This window comes from Physcomitrium patens, chromosome 12, assembly GCF_059467195.1.
Source record: "Physcomitrium patens ecotype Gransden chromosome 12, ASM5946719v1, whole genome shotgun sequence".
Lineage (NCBI taxonomy): Eukaryota > Viridiplantae > Streptophyta > Bryopsida > Funariales > Funariaceae > Physcomitrium > Physcomitrium patens.
The window spans coordinates 5,560,294-5,581,889 of NC_143421.1; the positions used below are offsets into that span (position 1 = coordinate 5,560,294).

Sequence of the window (21,596 nt, forward strand, 5' to 3'; positions counted from 1 at the left end):
TGATATCCGGACTTTTTAATCAACTTAGCTAAGCAAAGACCTTTACAAAGATTGATCTACAAGGTGCGCATAACTTGATACGCATTAAAGAGGGAGATAAATGGAAGATAGTATTTTGCATCAAGTATGGGCATTTTGAATACAATGCCATGTCTTTTCGACTTATCAATGCTCCAATCATATTCCAATATTTAATAAATGACATATTTCACAAGTATCTTGATAACTTTGTTGTGATTTATTAGGATGATATTTTCATCTTTTTCAAGAATCCGGAAGACCACAAAAAATATATTCGCCTTGTGTTGAAAAAGCTACAAAGTACTATGCTATATGCAAAACTAAAGAAGTGTATATTTCATACACCTCAAGTCGAATTTTTTTGGATATATTATTTTTGACAAAGGCCTTTTTATGGATCCAAAGAAGGTATAAGCAATCATCGATTGGGCAAAGCCAAAAATTGTATGTGATGTCTAATGCTTTCTTAGATTTGTAAACTTCTATAGGATTTTTATTAAGAATTATTCCAAGATTATTGTTCCACTTATGTGGTTGATATGCAAAGACAAATTAGACTGGGGCCTCAAAACAAAGAAAGTTTTCAAAGCTTAAAAGATGCTTTTATAACAACTCTAATTTTAATACATCCAGATTTCATTAAATCCTATTTTATGGAGAACGATGCCTCAGACTTTGCATTAGCAGTAGTTTTGTTATAATATAGAGAAGATAGCAAACTTCATCTAATTGCATTCCATTCTAAAAAATTCTTAGCAACAAAAATTAACTACAAAATCTATGATAAAGAACTACTTACTATGATAGATTCTTTCTAATAATGGTGCCACTTTCTTAAAGGTATTTTTTATTAGGTGATTGTATATACAGATCACAAGAATCTTGAACATTTCATGTCAGCTCGAGTATTGAATTTTTTTCAAGCACATTGGAATATATCTTTATTACAATTTGATTTTTGCATCACATATCAATCTGAGAGCCAATAAAGATTATCAGATGCATTATCAAGACGTTCCTACCTTCAATCAAAAGAAGTTGAGGCAACATATGATCAATAACGGACAACTTTGTTAAAACCTTAGCAATTTCATCTTCAAGCAACCAATGTATTAATGCTTGTGGATTTATTATTTCTTCATTAGGTTTGTAAAGCCTCAAACACAAATCTTCTTATTCTTAATGTCAAACGTCTTGCCAACAACCTTCCTGAAGAATCTTCTAAATTCAAGTATGAAAACAATCTCTTATTATTTGAAGAATGTTTGTTCATTATAAGGGACCAACTTGCCTATGCATTCTTTGAACAAACCATGACTTCTCTACAGTCGGATATTTTAGATTCAACAAGACTTTGGAACTTCTATCTAGAGACTTTTAGTGGCCTAAAATGTGAAAAGATGTTAAGGAATTTGTACTATCATGTGATACTTATTCAAGGTCAAAGAATCCTTGACATCGGCTATATGGACTTCTTCAATTTCTTCCTATTTCAAAACAACCATGGTCATTTATTTCTATAGATTTCATTAAAGATCTTCCACCATCAAACTCATTTGACACTATCTTTATAGTTATTGATTGATTGACTAAGATGGTACATTTTATACCTTGTAAGAAGTCAATTACTGATAAAGAGATGGCAAGACTCTTTATTGATAATGTCTAACATTACCATGGGTTGCCATACGACATTGTGTCAAATTGTAGGCCACAATTTATATGAAGGTTTTAGAAGATACTTTTCAAGATTCTTAAGGCTGACATCAACCTTTCCTACTACCTACTTATTATTGGTAAAATTTATATATAACAACATAATTCATATATCTATGCAGCAAATGCCATTCTATTCAAACTGCGATTATCATCCAAAGTTGGATATGATAGAGTATTTAAAGTAGGCAAATCCAGCAGCAAAGGAGTTTGCTATAAAGATGGCCAAACTTCAAGGAACCATGAAGACTTACCTAAAAAGAGCTCAACAATGTTATAAGCTACTAGCAAATGAATTGAGGAAGGAATATCCTCTATTTGAAATTAGTGACAAAATATGGCTTCTTTGGTGCAATATAAAAACTAACAGGCCATGTGATAAGTTGAATTACCAAAGGCTAGGACCATTTGTGATTCAGAAATAAATTAATTAAATAAATTATCGCTTGGAATTACCTTCATCCATAAATATTCATCCAATCTTTCATATTTCACTTTTAGAAAGGTATAAAGAATCGAACATACCAAGTCAAAGACAACTACTACCTCCAATGCTTGAAATCAATGATCATATTGAATTTGAGGTAGAAGAAGTATTAGATTCAAGGATAAGACATGGAAGGCTTGAATATTTGGTCCATTGGCATGGATATGATATCAACAATTGCACATGGGAACCAACTGGCAACCTTATAAATGCAGAAATGAAGGTTCAAAGGTTCCATCAACAACATCCATCTAAATCAAAAGCAGCAAAATAAAAAACAATAGATTAGTAAGATGGCTTTACTATGAAGATTCTTAATTCTTGGCCTCATAAAAAAGAGGAAGATGCAATCTCTAAAGAAACAATTATTGCCAAATGTTTAGAATAATATAAGTCAGTAGTTTGAGTTCACGACCATAGCTTATTTATATTCTTTTGATCTTATCTATTTTATATGATATAGATAGTTAAGAGATAGATGCCTTGCCGATCATACCATCTCAATCAAGTAGCTCACGGAGATGACTCTGAGATGAAGAGCCACCTGAACCACAAAGACATCAAAAAATACCTAGTAATAGATCACTGGTAATTATGTTTACGGTAGAACATGCCTATGAAGGACATCCAGAAGGAGTGTTTGCAGGACAATTCCATAATGAAGATACCAAAGTTCATGCTTGGTCACAAGTAGAAGGCTTGGAATACTATCGATGGCTACAAGGACCTATTAATCATTTACCTCACAAAAAATAACTGAAATATATAGTAGACACCATGCAATGTCGTATTGTAAATGCTTACAGTACTTAAAAATTAGTTATAATATATAATATGTTCATAAGTCTTGTTGTGTGTTACAATGGTTAATAGATTAATTTAAAGAAAGTGGATTTAAGAAACTTTATTTTGAATTTTATCTTTTTTGATTATAGCATTTAAAAAAATTGTAAGACCTAAATATTTAATATAAAGCCTTGAGAGGAGATTAGAGCCTAAAGAAGAAAGTCCAAACTATTAAGAGGCTTATTAGGAGGGATGAAAGCAAGGCATGGTTGGATGAAGGCAAGGAATGGAAAACTTCATTTCTATTGGTCAAAGGCCATACCCATTGGACTTCAAGGAGGCTGCCCGAGGCCTTATTAGGGATTAGTGTTTTTCTTTTGAAGGTATTCAAGCTTTGGAGGCTAAGGTTAGTAAGTTCAAATTTTTGGATATAATTTGGATGAAGATTTTGTGTGATTTTAAGTTTTTGTGAAGGAGATATAGGTGTTCAAAGTTAAGGTGTCAAATTTGTACCTACTCTCATTCTTTGAAGCATAACATATGCGTACGGAGAGCAATAAAAGATCAGCAACTAGAATTAAAGAGAACACTTTCTTGGCTACACTTTATATATATTTTTTGATGAATTTCAAGTCTAGATGAAGGAATTATAGGGCATTGAAGACAACATATGTAATTCAAAGATAGTATGTGAGTCATTTTGTTGATAGTAATAGTTGGAGCCATATCTTGAGTTTCTAGACGAATTTTTGGCTCAAAATTTTTGTAAGTGTAAATTATTAAGTTAAAAATATATAAATCAAAGTTTCATGGTATTTGAGTACTTATTTTTTGAGATATAAAGAAATTACCTTCCTCTAATTTAATAACAAAATCTAGGCAAGATAATATTCTACTTTCTATCTTTATTATAACTTCTTTGTATTTGTTATACTAAAGAGATGGAAAACCAATAACTAATAGATTTGACTCAAGAGCCTTCATTTGCTAACTTAAGAGGCCAGACATTATAATTGTCACAACCTTCAAGACAACGCAACCAAAATGAAGATCCTCAAGAATGGCATGTTCTTCTTCAAATAGATGGCAAAAAACAATGCATTTAGTATCACAACCTAGGAAGGGACTTCCAATGTTTGGTGATTTTACTAGAGATAGGAACAATTCTTGATGATATTCCAAATGCTTTATTTGAAGGAAGTTATGAAGGCCTCAATAATGATCAAATAATTGGATGGTCTTTCCCTCCTTGATGATGTATTATAAATGCTTATAGTATGTAAAAATTAGTTAAAACGTATTTTATGTTCATAAGTCTTGATGTATTTTAGAATGGTTAATAAATCAATTTAAAGACAATAGATATAAGAAAATTTATTTTGATTTCATCTATTTTTATTATAGTATTTAAATTATATAAGATTTAGATGTTCAGTATAGAACTTTAAGAAAAGATAGAAGCTTGAGGATGAAAATCTAAACTACTATGAGGCTTATGTAGAGAGATGAAATCAAGGCATGGTCGGATGAAGGCAAAAGATAAAGATATTCATTCCTATTGGTCAAAGGCCATGCCCAATAGGCATTCAGTAGATTGTCTACAACCATAATAAGAATTTTGATAACTTTAAAAGGAGCATTTAAGAATCAAAAATAGTGATTGTAAGGTTTAGGATTTGGACTACAATTTGTATATAAAATTTAGAAGATTTGGAATTAAAGTGATGATGTTATAGTCATTTGAAGTTAAGGTATTTTTTTAAGACATATTATTACTATTTTGAAGATACAAGGAGTTTTATCATAGATTTTAGAAATCAAAAGAAACAACTACAAGGGTAATTTTAAGATCTACATCTCTTGTAAAAGAATTTTTGTATTTGGAGTTTGTATAGACCATTGAAGATAATATATATATATATATAATTCAAAGGCAATAAGAGAGTTGTTTTATTAATAGCAATGGTTGGAGCCATATCTTGAATTTTTGGAAGAATTTTTGGCTCAAATTTTCTAGTAGCGTGTGGTATTAGAACAAGAAGCTATATATCAAAATTTTATGGTATTTAAATACTTATTTTGTGAGATATAAAGAAATTTTCACACAAGTATATGTAAACAAGGATTTGAAGCTACTATTAAAATTTTGGCAATATCTCAAGATTTGTAATGAATTTTTAGTTTAAATTTGTTGTGATGGTTGTTAAAAATACATCAATACTTTATATAAAATTTGGATTTGTTAGAACAGTCCAATCGTGAGATATGATCTAGTGAAATTTGGCAAAAATTCACCTTAAAGATATATAAGGTTTTATAATATTTTTAACTCATTTTTGGTGATCTTTGGTACTTAGGACTTGTGTATTGATGTAATTGCTCCTATAAGGACAATCTTATATATAAATTTGGTATTTTTCTTTTATCTTGAGGCTTGATTGAGCAATTAGTGATAGCCAATAGCTCAACGCTTTCTTAAGACAAATTCTCTCTACTCCAACATTGATATGGGACACTATTAATGGTTGAAAGGCCTTATCAACCATCTTTAAAGAGAATAAAGATTAGAGTATGTGGCAAATACAATTCATCGCATCTTAGATTTTTTGAATATATGATAATCTCTCCTCATAGAACTTATCTCTAGAAGAAAAATTAATATTACGAATATATACATGTAAAATAATAATTACCAATATGATTTGATAGAAGTAGATAAAAATATGATAATTTCATAATATCTTCTATAAAAACTTTCTAAAAGCTTTATAGACACTGCTTTGACCTAATAAGTATATATAATTAACTTTTTAGGTTGAAAACATTGTCAACAAGTTAGCTATGTGCTACTCATGTTGGTAGCTTGAAGAACAAGCTAACTATGTGGCACACACATAAAAAACTTGCCTTATAAGCTAAGGCATGTGTCTTACAAAGTCAACACATATTAGAAGTCCTATAGAACATTGCCACATAGGTCCTAATTAGATAGTATATATAGAAGTAAGAGTGAAGTCATCTTCACTCTTGTCAATTCTTTTCTTACTTCTAATCTAAATTCAAGAATCTCTAACTTCCTTGTCTTTTGGTAATAGCCATTTCAGTTTCTTTTTAATATACATACTTCTTTATTTCCACTTTGTTATATTTTTTTAATTACTTTTATCAAGTTCTTATTTTTAACACTATTTATACCATCTTTGATTGTGTTAGAAATATTGAATACATAAATGGGTTCTTCAAAAGAATTTGATAGACTTTTACTTTTGTATAGAAAAGATGTTTAAAAAAAATAGCAATTGAAAATTATACATGTGTGAAAATATATATATATTATTAAAATTTATAATGTGATTATGACAGTTTTGGAAAGAAAATAAAATCTTATTACTTATAATGTAAAATTACATCTAAAATAAATATTTTTAAATTAATACCAAGTATATTTTATAATTATTTTATTTTATTTTATATAGTTTGTATTTAATAAATTTTAATAAAAACTATTAGTTAAATATGTTTTATTTAAGAAATAGCTTTTTAACTAATAATTTTAATATTTTTGGTAATTATTAAATTCTAAACTATCAAAAATTAATGTAGGATGATTTCTATAGACAATCACAATTCTTTGTGAAAACAATATAAAAATAAAGCAAATTTTAAAAAAATTGAATGAGAGAAATATCAAAATTTTATTTCTTTTACAATATAAAAGTAGGCAAATGAAAAATTGTGATACTTTTAAGATATTTACTACTTTATGATTAATAAAAGTGGAGAAAATCAATCAATATATGCAAATACATTTTTAAAAAATATAATACATTAAAAACTCTATATTTTAAAATTAATGCAAGAACAAAAAAAATTGTATTCCTTCAAGTTTTATTACTCCACTTTTGAAATTTTCACCTCAAAAAATAATCTTGGCTTTTATGTTGTTATTGTTATTTAATTCTAAAAATCAAATCTTATATAATTTATTTTATTTTGTTCTCATATCTCATTCTTTTACCAACTTTAAATTATGTTTATGATTTGTAAAAATAATGCATAAATATATATATATATATTGATTCCATATGTATAAATTTTATAGTATGTTTATACCATTTACACAAGATAACATCATGTGCTTGCATTTTTAAAAGGCCAATTGTCCCACAACTCATTATTGAAAGGATTATTCAGTACAATGTTTGTAGAGCTAGGCCCAAATTTGCTAAAGTAAGCTTCTGAAATCCACACAAGCAATGCATTTCCATAAATTAAAGTTCGACTAATCCATGGAACCCCAAAAAATCAACCTTGGAAATATGGAAACATACAAATGAATTGGTGAATGAATTTTAATGAAGTTTAGAAGAGATTAGAGGTCTATATTATTTGGGACCGGGGGGGTGGGGTCAGGATGGCGGGGTGGGGACCAGGGGGTGGGGTCGGGGAGAGTGGGCACGGGGCGGGGACAGAGCGGATGGTGGCGGGGTTGGGACCGAGGTGGTGGGGTACGGACCAGGGGTGGGGGGGGGGTACTGGGGACGTGGGATGGGAATGGGGTGGGGGATATGGAACTTGTACAAAAATAAATCATGAGGTGGTAAGGGGATTTGACTTTGACAAAGTTGGGATGTGGCTTTAACAAGTCCCTATATTTATAGTATATAAAGCTCATACCTTACATGCATGATTTTTAATATAAGATGGAAAACCGCTCCTAACTGCAAAAAGTTCATTAAAATTATTTTAAAAATCATGAAAAAAAATTGAAAAAAATAATAAATTGATGTCCAGTTTTGAAAATTTTGAAATTAATATTCTTTTTTAAAAATAACTTAATATCAATAATTATTTTAATTTGAAAATTTTAATATATCTTTAAATGGATAACTGCTTCTAGTTTATCTTAAAAAGGATGAAGATACTAAACAGACAATTTTGTAATGAAATCTGAAATAACTTCGTTTGCATACTTTATTCTAAGCCTTTTATCATTTTTTCAAAATATTATGAGAATTACAAAATCTCATATCCTATCTGATTCAAAATATTCTAGCAATTTTTTTTGAAAACTGTGCCAGAGATTGATAAGAACATTTATAGAATCTGTAACAGAAACCACCTCTGTACAACACATGCTACCATTTAACAACAAGAAATTCAACTAAACAAACCTCTCAAAATTAGCAAAACGAGCACCACCACAAACTCAATTACAAATCACCACCAACACATTGGTACAACTCTCAAAAAAACAACAAACATCGTTTTCGGATTCAAAAGACAGGCTGAAGAGCTGTTCTCCTGAAGTGAAAGAAAGATGAGCACCCAATGTGGAGAAGGAAAACCCAAATCCACGCCTGGAGAAACAAAATTTACTAGGAAATGGGGGGGGGGGGGGGTCCATGATTTATAATTAAGCAAAGCCAGCCTCACTTTCCCCGACTGCCACAAGCCTCACGCCCGCTCTGCCCTACAACTGCGAACCCAGCTCCCCCAACCCACGCACTCACTCTCTCTCTCTCGCAGTGCCTACCTGGGCGAGAGAAGGCGCTTCGCTGCTTGCATCGCACCCTCCCACAAGCACTACCAGATCCATTTCTACATTTCTGGACCAGGAGGGGGTTTGAGGCGAGGGGTGGGAGGGAAGGGGTTGACACACGCGGGGGAGGCTGCTCCCTCCGTTGCTGGGGATCGGGAGATGGTGGCCAACTCCAAGTACAGCGGCCGCGTCTTCATCAAATCCATTCTGGGTCGACCCGACGGTGGAGTTGGGCTCATTGGGCAGAAGGTGACTGTGGGAGGATGGGTCAAGACTGGCCGTGTCATGGGCAAGACCGCGTCTGCCTTCTTGGAGGTGAACGATGGATCCTGGATTGGCAACTTGCAGGTGTTGGTGGACGCGACTGTCGCCACGGAACGGCAGCTCACCCTCACCGGGACCAGCGTCTTGGTGCAAGGGAAGCTCGTGGAGCCCCCTGAAGACAAGAAGCAGAAGGTGGAGCTGCTCGTGGAGACCATTCTGCATGTTGGGACCGTGAACGCCGCCAAGTATCCCATTTCCAAGACCAAGCTGTCGCTGGAGTCGCTTCGCAGCCAATTGCACCTCCGGGCTCGCACCAACACCGTGAGTGGGCTGTATCGCATTGTGGGCTGTATCGCATTGTGGGCTGGGGTTTCGGTGGCAATTCCTGGGGATGCGGGTAGGAGATCGGGTGGTCAGCAAGTCTGACGATTGGTGTGAGTTGTGTACCAGATTTCGGCTGTGGCGCGAATCAGGCACGCTTTGGCTGTGGCGACGCACACGTTCTTCGACCGGAATGGGTTCATGTGGGTGCACACTCCCATCATCACGACCAGCGACTGCGAGGGCGCGGGCGAGATGTTCCAAGTGACGACGCTGTTCAGCGAAACGGAAAGGAGAGATCGCGAGTATGCGGCGAACCCACCTCCGAGCCAGGCCGAGGTGGAGGCAGCCCAAGAGGTCGTGGCGGAGGCGGCTGAGGTGGTGAAGGAGCTGAAGGCGCAGAAGAAGAACAAGAAAGAGTTGGAACCGTCGGTGCAGGTAGTGAATTGGGAGCAGAGAGAAGCCCTAAACCCCTGGATTGATAAACCCCGAGGAAGAGGAGGGTTAGGGTTGTGTTTTCGGACGCCTGAGCCGTGCGGGAATTGGTGGATGTGCAGGCGTTGATGAAGGCGAAGGAGCACGCCGCACACTTGGAGGCACGAGCGAGCCTGAAACCCGGGATGCCGAGGAAAGAAGGCGGGGAGGTGGATTTCGGAGCGGATTTTTTCGCACGACAAGCGTTTCTGACGGTGTCGGGGCAGATGCAAGTGGAGATGTATGCATGTGCGCTGAGCAACGTGTACACGTTCGGGCCGACGTTCAGGGCGGAGAACTCACACACGACGAGGCACTTGGCGGAGTTCTGGATGATCGAGCCAGAGATAGCGTTTGCGGACTTGCAGGTGAGCTGGACGAGCAGGGGGTGGGTTGTGGTGTGATTGTGAGTATGTGTGGAAGTCGGAAGTCGAGGGTGGGCGACGGTTGCTGAAGCGGGGGATTGGAATGGGATGGGATGGGATGGATCAGGACGACATGAACTGTGCGGAGGATTACGTGAGGTTCATGTGCCAGTGGTTGCTGGACCACTGTCTGGAGGACATGAAGTTTATATCGAGTATGTATGACAAGACGGCCGTGGATCGTCTGAAGCTGGTGGCGTCGACGCCGTTCGTGCGCATCACGTACACGGAAGCAATCGAGATACTAGAGAAGGCAAGGACCTCGAAGTGTGGTGTTTCCTTGAATGGGCGTGGATGTGGATGAGGATGTAGCAGTATCGTGGGAAATGATTAGGAGGCGTAGTGTTGAAAGGGGGGGGGGTGTGGATATGCGGGTTGGAGACGTTATTGGAGTGGTGCGGAGATCAGGGTTGAGCGTAGTCGTTGAAAAGGTGGTCTGGGGTGGAGAGTATGAGAGATTATGGGATGCTGAAGTGTGGAGTTGCATTGAGCAGGTGACAGAGAAGAAGTTCGAGAACAAGGTGGAATGGGGAATCGACCTAGCATCGGAACATGAAAGGTGAGCGAAACGGACAGGAGTGGGCAGGCGGGGAGGCATGGGGAATGCTGGGATGGGGAGAAAGTGAAGGGGCATGGTGGATGGCGGGGCCGAGTGGAGTGGGGGATGTTCTGAACGACGTGGGTGGAGTGATGCAGGTATTTGACAGAGGAGATATACAAGAAGCCAGTGATTGTGTACAACTACCCGAAGGACATAAAAGCGTTTTACATGCGGCTGAACGACGACGAGAAGACGGTGGCCGCTATGGACGTGCTGGTACCGAAGGTGGGTTTGGAGTGTGGTGTTGCGGCACGTGAGTGCGATTGGTGGGAATTGGACGTGCAGTGGTGGAGATGGAACACAGCGGGGGGAGAGAATCGGGTGTGTGTTGCAGTGGACATAATGGATCGTGTGTGTATGTGGTGCAGGTTGGAGAGCTGGTGGGTGGGAGTCAGAGGGAGGAGCGTCAGGACGTTCTTGAGAGGAGGTAAGAGATGTGGTGGGGTTGATGGTGATAGGAGGAGAGGGTTTGAGGCGGGAAGGGGGATGTGGGGTGGTGAACGTAGGTGAAGGTGAAAACGTGATTGAGGTGGTTTTGGAGGTGACATGAAGTGAGTCAGATGAACGGCGCGATGAGTGAGTGGTTGTGGGTGGTTGGGTGGAGTGGCGAAACAGAGGTTGGTGCATGAGTGATGGATGGATGTGGTGTGGGGATACGCAGGTTGAAGGAGATGAACTTGCCGATGGAGCCGTATGAGTGGTACATAGATTTGCGGCGACACGGAACAGTGAAGCACGCAGGGTTTGGGCTTGGATTCGAGCGGATGATATTGTTTGCGACGGGGTTGGAGAACATCAGGGACGTGATTCCGTTTCCGAGATATCCAGGCAAGGCGGAGCTTTGAGGTGATGGGAAGGTGTTGACTCTTCGATGGAGTGACTGGTAGTTGTATTATCCGGTTGTAGATGAGGTTGGATGTCATGTCCAGCCATATGACATTGATTTAATCGTCATCATCGTGCCAACATTCGCCTCTGGAGCTGTTCAAGCTGCTTGTTGGCTGTTGTCTGGCCGTGTTGGCGATTAATTGAATTTTTTCATTTAAGCTCTTCTCGGGGAAGGTTGGGTCTGGGCGATGCTTGTACCACGAAGTATGGTTTGTCCGACGCAGTGAATGGAGTCATCGACCATTTCAGTCTTTTCTAGCGTTGCCATGGTAATGCTGGGAATTTGGTTTTGTTGAAACAACAGCCTGAAACTGACCCTGGCAGATTAATCTTTTTTTGATTATTGCTCTCATACCTTCTCACAATTTCTTTCATCTTCAATTGTTAGATCTAATAACGTGAAACTGCAGGTAGGATTTGAAGTGTTCCCATCACTCGCTGTTTTTTAACGCTCTTGGTAGTATTCTTTGTTGGTTGGCAAATCAGCAGTATTATTTGTCTCCTGGCTATTTTTTAATATTTTAAACAATTTAAATTGTTTTACCCCAAAATAATATGGAGGATTCAGTTGTATGGTGCGGTTTGAATTTTGGTTTGTTTTGTTCGTGTTTGGATAATCCCTGGGGCTTTTCATAGAAGTTCATTGTTTGAGCTTGAATATCTAAATACGCCTGCAACACTTGAAATCGTTCAGCTCAAAACTAGAATGAAGAACTAATCCAATCACGTACTATGCCAGATGTATAAGAAATTAAGTACGACCATGTAGTTGGACCCTTTTCTAATGTTGAACAAAGTTTTAAGAATTCTGGTAAGACTAGCAACTTCAAACTTCAAACTTCGCTAACAAAAGCGAAACAATGCATCATATGCATTCAGGGGTCGAAGAGATTTCAATAAAATATTTTCAGTTTTTTTGTTTCAATGATTACATAGAAACTGTATTGTGGATGAAGACCCAGATATTGTATCGAATTTGTTAAAAGCGATTTTTCCATGGTTTCCATCCATGAACTAGAAATCATGCTATTTTTATCAGTCTCAGCTATATAGTGGAATAGACAAATTAGTTTTATCGAGTTGTGGTCGATTTAAAACAATTCATTGTCACTTGCTAACAAAGCTTTGGTAGTTGCTGTAAGAAATAGTTTTGTACGATCTTCTTAAACATTATGATCAAAAACCTCTTTTATTCACCTCATAGAAATACGTACATTCATATAGGTATTTAATTTATAGAATCAAAATAAATTTCACAAAAATAAGCACATTAACTTGTTCTAAATTCAATTCTAGTTTGGTTTATGTTCAGTGAGACCAGTGTCATATATGGCACAGTTCACATGATCTAACAAATAACATTGGTAGTGGACATCACAGCACATAGCCACAAACACACACATATACAATATCGATCTATATTCACACACAAATCAATTCAGAAACTCATACTATTTTCAACACAATGCTATCCTGTGGAAGAGAGATTTGGGAGGGAAGTGTTCGAAGTTGCTACGTAATTGCGTCCGAAGCTGGGTTGTCACGAATCAAGTTTTCTGAAACGAGCGGTGTGAACAGGGAACAGCGATGGAAAACCCTAAGGAAGGGGAAGGAGCGGCTGCTTGAAAGACGTCGAGGGAGGCTGCGTGTGTTCTCTTTGCAGTGTGCGTCGGGGGTGTGGTTGGGAGGAAGGGCAGGCTGTCGCCCCGTTACCCTGCTTCGCATCTCGGGGATTCCTGTACACCGCCATGAGCTTTCGGGTGCGTACTTCTCCCTATTCTTGGCTTTGTTGGAATTTTAGCTGTTGTCTTTGTTCATGTTTCAGGGGTGGTTTTCTAGAATCCGGCATTTCTAGCTATCTAAGGCCCTGTCTTCGTCTTGTTCGTCTTTGTCGCTAGAAAGGTCTTCGTTTCTTCGTAACTCGCGTGTGTGTTGTTATTGTCGTTGCTTTTTTTTTGTTTGTATTTTTAGGGTTTTAGTGTTAGGGTTTTGGGTTTCTGGCCTGGTAGAATGACGTAATTTTCTATTTAGAAGCAGCTGCTGAGAATGTGTCCATTGATGACGAAGCTCATCTGATGACTAGTTGTTTTTCAATGTAACTTGTATGGAGAGTTAGTTAAGACGGAGTGAAAGTGGGAGTTTTTTTCGGGTCTTTCTGTTTGTTCATCATGGTTTCAGTGTACTTTTTCTGAAATTTGATGATGCTGATCAAGGTCGTGTCTTGTTCCAATAGTTTCACCAGTACCAGGTGGTAGGGCGGGCCCTGCCCACTGCCACCAATGAGACCCCGAAGGCTTACCGCATGAAGCTATGGGCCACTAACGAAGTGCGCGCCAAGTCGAAGTTCTGGTAAGTCACTCTTCAAAAAATATTTGTGATCTTCAGAAATTATATGGTAACCTGGCTTGGTATTTATGTCTGAGAGAGCAAGAATTGCCTCCTGGCCAGTGCATTTTGCTACGTTAAGAGCAGGTCTCAGTCATTATTTTTGAATATTAATTAGTGTTTAGAATGGAGTCAGCGCGAAGCACTGTACTTCCACACGGCTATCTGTACAATTTTTTGTAATCTCTCAGTTTGAAGTGAATTTTTTCCTTTGCAGGTACTTCCTGAGGAAGCTGCAGAAGGTGAAGAAGGCTCACGGCCAACTCCTTGCTATCAATGAGGTATGTGTGGTTGTCTGAAAACTTTTTCAGCGTTGAAACTATAGTAAACATCACTTGCAGCAGTCCGAAAGAGGGTTAGAATTGAAGCTGTTCCCTCACATCTGCATTTTTGCGAAGATACATTGTTTGAGGGCGAAATTATGTTAACAATGTTAATCATGGGCTTGAAAGTGACGTTACGAATTCTATTACTAATGTAGTTTTTGAACCTTCAGATTTTTGAGAAGTATCCCACCACCATCAAGAACTATGGTATCTGGGTGCGTTATCAGAGCCGGACTGGCTACCACAACATGTACAAGGAGTACCGTGACCTTACTCTCAATGGAGCAGTAGAGCAGATGTACGATGAGATGGCTTCTCGTCATCGGGTGCGTTTTCCATGCATCCAGATCATCAAGACAGCGACTATCCCGGTTTCTCTTTGCAAGCGTGTGAACACTAAGCAGTTTCACAATTCTAAGATTAAGTTCCCATTGACCACCCGTAAGATCCGCCCACCATCCAGAAGCCTGAAGACCACATACAAGGCATCGAGGCCCAACACTTTTGTGTAATCATGCTGTAGGGTATGGTTCATACCATGTGTAGTGGCTAAAGATGTTATCCTATGTGCCTCATATCGATATTAGTGAAGCTTTGGAGTCGCCTCGTGCTCAAAGGAAACATTGCAGTTTCTCATATAATTCTCCACACAATTGCTTGGATTTGTATATATTTTAATTGTTTCGATGTCTTTAAGCTTCCTTCAGTTCGAGTCTGCAGATGTCGATCCATTAATGTATTTGTCTTAAGTGCAGAGGATATGAATACGAACATCACAGCAAGAGTGGACTTTGTTTTGCGGATTAGTTCAATTGTTGTTCAGATTCATACTGAAAACATGAGTGTCCGATACTAAGGTGATCTATCTTGCCGTCAATTTGACATACACAATGACAATTGTATGTGCTTTATCTATCTCGACTCAGAGTCGGGCTACTTACGAAACAGTTCATGAACTGACTCGTGGTCTTCTGTCTGTCAACCCACTTCTTGGTCACAGTGAATGCTACGACCTCATTTTTAACCAATGAGCATTATGTCGCTGATTTATTTAACCCACAATTCCTGCTGTTGGAGGTCTGCAAGCAGGGGTCAAACGTTTCCTTCTTTGCTATCTGTTTCTGTCTATCTTGTGCGTTTTCAAGCAGTTCAAATCGTCTTCGAATGTCTTCGGCTGCTGCATCAGCGTGTTCCAAGACCTGTGGAAAACACTTATCTCCCAACTCTGGGTTGATGTCTGTTTAATGAGTGACACATTGCATGACCCGTTTAGCGATCTCATTGTGTATGTTTTCTATGGCGTTGCGATAAATTACATACTGCTATAATCTCGACAAAGACTGCCCTGCTTCTGTTAGAAAGGCACATCATATTCCCACTAGGAGTAATTCTGAGGATAATTGAGGCAGTAAAGCGCAATCCAACAATAGGGGGCGTCAAACTTAAAAGAAAGTTCGTTGATTTCAAAAGATCCGCCAACTGATATCAGACTTGATCTTCCAAAATATTAGACTTATTACAGATTCTTCTAATAACGTTTCCAAGAGGCAGTCATTTGAAATATTTGACACCTATTTGAGAAAAGATCTCCTAGTATCATGCTTTGTGTTTTGCTCTTAAGAAAACTTAGTTAAGTAGTAGTTAGATATTCTTGTTGTTAGCTTTTGTCAACTTCTATGCTTCTGCAATACAATTGTCAACATGTCAAAGTCTTTTGGACAATGCACACTTCTCTCAACCCTCCAACAACTTTGTGTGATTGTTTACATATAAAACAATGACTTGGAGTTTGAAGAACTCAATCAATTGTATGTTTTGGCATTGCAAGCTTGATACATTAGCTATAGAACTTTGGCTCCCAAAAGTCAAGACTTCTTATTAAACTACCTCATGTCTCGGTTGCCAATCATGTTCAAGTAGTAGATTTGCACCATTTAAGATAGTTTTTGCTTATAGGTCATCTTGAGAAACAACTTGTCTTCTATAACAATAGCTATTATTCTTAGGCAACCATCACATATCAAATTATTGTCTATCTGATGCATCTTTGTAACTATGGTAATGAAGTAGCCCTGCACTATGCACAAAAAACCTTAGGAAACAACAAAGGCTCTGTCTTCATGTATACTAATCATGTCATCCGAGCTCTTAATAACATGAGAAGATAGTAGAACCATTGGCCAAATGCTAAGAGAAAGAAAGAGATCTTAATAATGCTAGAGACAAAAGGCTTTTTTAGATTGTATTGGCTTTGAGGATGGGACAACTTTGCCACTCTATCAAAAATCAACTATCAACAATACTACTTATTATTAAGGAAAAAAACTTATAGAATGTAAATAATCAAGTAAGACGTTTCTCAAAAAAAGATGATAAAAAAAATAAAAAAAACTAAACATATATATTCAAGAAGAAACTATAATGGCTATTGGCAAAGATTAGAAAATTAAAAATTCTTGAAACAAGACTAAAAGCAAGAAAGAAGTTGACAAGAGTGAAGAAGGCTTCACTCTTGTTTCCATATATACTATTTAACTAGGAGCTATGTGGCAACATTTGATAGGACCTTTGACACATGTCTAACTTATGAAACACATGTGTAACTTATAAAACAAGTTTCTTATATGTATACTATATGGCCAACTTATATTATAAGTCACCAACATATACAATAGGCGACCAATTTGTATCACAAGTCACCAACATATATGACAAGTAGCCAACTTATCAACCAAATTTTCTACCTACCAATCACTTACAAATATGTATAAAATCAAGTCTGCATCTATGAAACTTCTAAGAAGCTTTTCCATAAAATATCATCAAATCTACTTCTACTTACTTCTATTTAACTTCTTTAATCTAAATAAATAATATGTGATACTTATTTTAACTACAAGCTTAAATATTCAATATTTCTCTAAGTTATCTATGATTGCAAGTGATAGATCATTGCCTATTACTTTGGCTGCCTTGATTCTTCTTATAACTTCACCATCTACAAAAACACTTCTTTGTATAAGAATCTTGAAAAGTATTTTAATACATGAAAATATTTGCTTGTAAACTCTATTTATGTGTTATTTAAAATAGAAATTCTATTTAATTGCTCTAAGCCTTGCTCCTACAAAACAACACATGATTCAACTATTGTGTGGCTATCGATAAAATAATAAATTAATATTACATGAAGGTGATAAATGAAAAATAGAATTTAATAAAAAAGATCAAAAAATTGATAAATAACATCTAAGATATGTTGGTGATTATAATGTGGATTACTACTTGTATTGTTTTGCACAATATATTAGCTGAATTGGTAGATAAGTAGATTCAACTTCACATGAAGGCCTCAAATATTGAAGTATACGCTCTAGAAGCCTTATTGGTCTAGAACATTTTTTTTTTTTTTTTTTTTTTTTTTTTTTTTGTGATTAGCTTTAAAAAAAAAAACTTTGGCCATGAACTATGCTATAGATCTTTTGCTAATAAATAATAGCTTGTAGTTGTATCTTGCAACTTTTGCAAAATATTGTAAATTTATTGAAACATGCCTATCAATTATAATGACTAAGATAAAAAGGTGCAAGTATTACTCTACTTCTTCTACAATCATCTCTTTCTACAAGGTAGTAAAGACTATGGATTGCTTCTTGTCTCACTTATCTTTTTTTCTTTGTAGCCTTGTATCTCTTTCTTCTTTATCTTGCCTCTATAAAAACTCCCTTTTTGCAAGCTTAATCTTTTTTCTATTTTTCCTTACTTTCTTTTGCTTATATTTACTTCTTAAATGTCAACTTCTTATGCTCTATAGTTAATTTCATCTCATCTATTTCTTTTATGGACTTAATTTTTGATATTGTGACTTGTAAGAAAATTTAAGAAAATATGTTCTAAAATTGCATGCTTTAGAGGATTAAAGATGATATGTGCTTGTTTTTGTACTTAGCTACAAATAAAGACAATGTCTTCTTTTTGGTGTATTTAGAGACACAATAAATTCAAACAACATTTTTATTGGTTTTGCTTCAAGTAGTAGCAGTTCAACAAACGAGTCTAAAGGATGCAAAAGCTCAAATTGCATTTGATTTTTTAACTTGTCTATTTCTAATAGACCTTTAAAAATGACCAAGAGTACTTGAATTCCTTATCTTTTACTTCTAACTTATTATTCTTAAGTTCTTAAAGCTCTTTTAATAGGCAAATCTTGTTGCTAGAAGAGACTAAGAAGTCCATGGCTTGCAACTGTGTCACTATTGGATCTTTTCCAAACATCTTCTTCATCCTTTTAAAATAAAAGCCTCACCTAACAACAAATTGGGTAGAGCTTGTAGACTTCGTGGATGACTTTAATTCTTCTAGAAATTTTATTTGCTTAAACTATGCTATTTATAGGAATTATTATATATTTAATCCATCTTGTTATTTTTAAAATAATTTTGACATTAACTAGTTTGAAATTAAGTATTGCTATATTATAAGCTTATTTTTTTTATTACTTTAATTTGTATCTACTTTAATGATGCAATTCAAAGATTAAAAGATTGGTATAAAGAGCATAAAAAAAAATGGCTGTGTGTTACTTGGAAGCTGCACTATTACTGATATACTACTGATATTCTAAGTGAAATAACCCTTATTTGGTTTTTGCCATTTTCTAAGTTTGCTGCACAGAACGTCGACATCGATCCAGCACAAGCATGGCTGTTGACTGACACTGATACGCAGTTTCTTCACTTGTGACGGAACAGAAGAAATACCATAGTTTTTTGCAGGTCCTACATGGAAAAAACTATATAAGCAACCTTCTTCCAATATCACTCAATATCTCTACACATTACTGACTGATTTCCACCAAGATAGAGATATGTCAAAACTTAAGCCGCTTCGATTGCAATATCCAACCAAGTACGTCGACATGTATCTCGTATGCTCACCGAGGTTATCATGTGAAGTGAATTCTACGATGAGTCCCTCCAAACGTCATGGTAGTTTCACGAAGTCTGAATAATCCAACTGATGCAAAGACATCCTGATCGTAGGGTTCCAGAAGCTTCCTTCAACGCAGACCTGCACCTATATCTAATGCTTATGCCAATCAAAAATTCAATGTTTGGTTTTGGCTGTAGAGATTAACGAGATTCCGGAGAAGATTAGCCGAGACATCAGTCTTTACACAAAACCCAGTTGACAAACTATGCATTCCGTGCTGATATTTTTTAGTCTGATCTCATGCAACAGGCGGACTCTCATTTGCTTGGTTTTGTTCGACGAAGATCAATGAAACTCACATCATATCCACTAATACAAACCTCAGGCTCTATGTTCAGTTTCGAATTTTGTTTGGTTTGCATTTTGGCTGTATACAGTTGCCATGTTTGGAGTGAGGTGAGTTCTCAGCTTGGTTGCATGGGGAGTGAGATTGCATGCGAGTGGTTAAGGAAGATACAGACTCTAGATAAAGCAATGACAAAAGAAATGCTATTTCTGGAAAAAATAAGTTGTAGACGAAAAAATTGCAAATATTTGTGGCATTGCAAAAAACATATTAATAATGATAAAGGTGATGTTATTTACAGTAGGTTTCTAGAATTCTCGAGTGGCAATTTTGGAAGAAATTTTATTATAAACAAAAAAGAAATTTATAACTTGTACATCAAAAATTTAATAAAAAAATGATATGATAAATTTAAAAGGGGTGTTGACGTTTTAAAGGTTGTATTAGACAAAAACTTTGGCAAATATGATGATATTTAAAAGAAAAAAGGTTAAAGATTTAAGTAATAGATAGCATGGATGTCTTGACATTGATGCAATTGATCTACAAATATTTGAAGCCAGTATAATTCACAAATGAAAAACTAAAAGATTCTACGATTTCTTTAAAATCCTAATTAATCTTATTTTTAAAAATATTTTGTCAAATTCTCAAAGATGTTCAAAAGAAAATATATCTAGGCTTGCTAACTTTGTTAGATAATTGTGTTTTCAAGATATTTAAATTAAAAAACATATAGTTTTTGCAAGAGGAAACCTTGGTTTTAAAAATTAACAAAAGATTAGGTAATTATTAAAAAATTAAATATTCATATATTTTATGTATTAAAGAATCCTAGGCTGATTTTTAATAATAAAATTGAATAATATTCAATAATTGGAATAATTTTAAATATGTTTTCATAGTACATACAACTCTAACATATATGGTACTAAATCTCTAAATATTTTAGTATTACTTTTTATGTCAATAAATGCACATTCAGTTAATGATTGATTTATTAAATTATTATATTAATAATAATAATAATAAATTTTCAATCAACTTCAACATAGGTTGCAATTCAGAGCATTATCCTACTAAAAATTCTATGATTTAGTATTATACCTTTAATAGATTCTAAATCAAAATTAATTCTGGATATTTTGTCTAATTTGTTGTACTTATTTAACCTTGCTTTTTTTATATTACCTCCTTATTTTTTTTTGATGAAAAAATATTTTAATAAATATATAAAAATTCATTCTTGAAATGAATAAAATAAGTATTTTACATAATTTTAAAAAATCCTACTTTACAAAGAGATAGATCAAGAGAAAGAAAGTATATATATATATATATATTAGAAAGTAAAGGGATTTCTATTGAAAAGAAAAATAATAACAAAAGTAAAAAAGAATCTAAATAATAATTCAAAAACTTAAATATAAATAGGAAGATGTTAATAAAACATAGCTTCTAACAATATCAGATTTTGAATTTTCAATTATATATTCGATTATTATTTCTTGGTACATTTAAAGAATTTGTAGTACTTGATTACATAGCAAAAAATAAGATTATTTATTCAACCCAAAATTTTGTTCTTTGTAATGTTATTTTTTGTATACTTAGCTAAAAGAATAGATTACTAGTAGCCAATATAATACAAATTTTTTTTTTTAAATTTAATTCTATAACTGATAATTTTGTACATAATACTTTCACATACAGTTGAGTTACGGAGTTTACAAAAGTACCATCTATACTTGTTTGTAATATTTATGAATGTCTTTATTTTTAAAGATGTTGTTAACTTCTTTAAATCCATTTAATAATAGAAAATCACATTTTAGGAAAGGAAAGAAGCTGATGTTAAATTATTCACTTCTAAACATAATTTTGATGCTACTATTGCTTTTTGATAGCCTCTAATTTCTTCAAAATATTAGCTTAAAACTTCTACAAATTATACTATGATTTCTAAAATCATATTAATAATAATTTTAATATTTATATTTAAAAATAAATATTTAAATTTAATATTTTAAAATATTTTATATTTTTAAAATTTTAATTAAATTAAATTAAAAATTTAAAAAA

The 21,596-nt window shown here is 35.2% G+C and overlaps 2 protein-coding genes across 2 annotated transcripts; both read left to right on the forward strand.

Moving 5' to 3' along the window:
* The first annotated feature begins 8,467 nt into the window (after positions 1 to 8,467).
* LOC112289651 (asparagine--tRNA ligase, cytoplasmic 1) lies at positions 8,468 to 11,683 on the forward strand. The gene is made up of 8 exons (XM_024535030.3): positions 8,468 to 9,137; positions 9,267 to 9,575; positions 9,695 to 9,979; positions 10,104 to 10,289; positions 10,531 to 10,595; positions 10,733 to 10,862; positions 11,006 to 11,064; positions 11,299 to 11,683. The coding sequence occupies exons 1-8, from the start codon at positions 8,712 to 8,714 to the stop codon at positions 11,480 to 11,482; spliced, it is 1,644 nt and encodes a 547-aa protein (XP_024390798.1). The 5' UTR covers positions 8,468 to 8,711; the 3' UTR covers positions 11,483 to 11,683.
* Positions 11,684 to 13,191: 1,508 nt separating this feature from the next.
* On the forward strand, positions 13,192 to 14,877 carry LOC112289652 (large ribosomal subunit protein eL20). The gene is made up of 4 exons (XM_024535031.3): positions 13,192 to 13,285; positions 13,759 to 13,874; positions 14,128 to 14,191; positions 14,407 to 14,877. Exons 1-4 carry the CDS (start codon positions 13,274 to 13,276, stop codon positions 14,746 to 14,748), a joined length of 534 nt encoding a protein of 177 aa, XP_024390799.1. The 5' UTR covers positions 13,192 to 13,273; the 3' UTR covers positions 14,749 to 14,877.
* Positions 14,878 to 21,596: the final 6,719 nt, after the last annotated feature.

Coding starts and splice junctions, on each gene's coding strand:
- LOC112289651 (XM_024535030.3), top strand. CDS start 8,712: ATGGTGGCCAACTCCAAGTACAGCGGCCGCGTCTTCATCAAATCCATT. Junction 9,980..10,103: donor TAGCGTTTGCGGACTTGCAG/GTGAGCTGGACG, acceptor GGGATGGATCAG/GACGACATGAACTGTGCGGA. Junction 11,065..11,298: donor CAGGACGTTCTTGAGAGGAG/GTAAGAGATGTG, acceptor GGGGATACGCAG/GTTGAAGGAGATGAACTTGC.
- LOC112289652 (XM_024535031.3), top strand. Junction 13,875..14,127: donor CGCGCCAAGTCGAAGTTCTG/GTAAGTCACTCT, acceptor TTTCCTTTGCAG/GTACTTCCTGAGGAAGCTGC. Junction 14,192..14,406: donor AACTCCTTGCTATCAATGAG/GTATGTGTGGTT, acceptor TTGAACCTTCAG/ATTTTTGAGAAGTATCCCAC.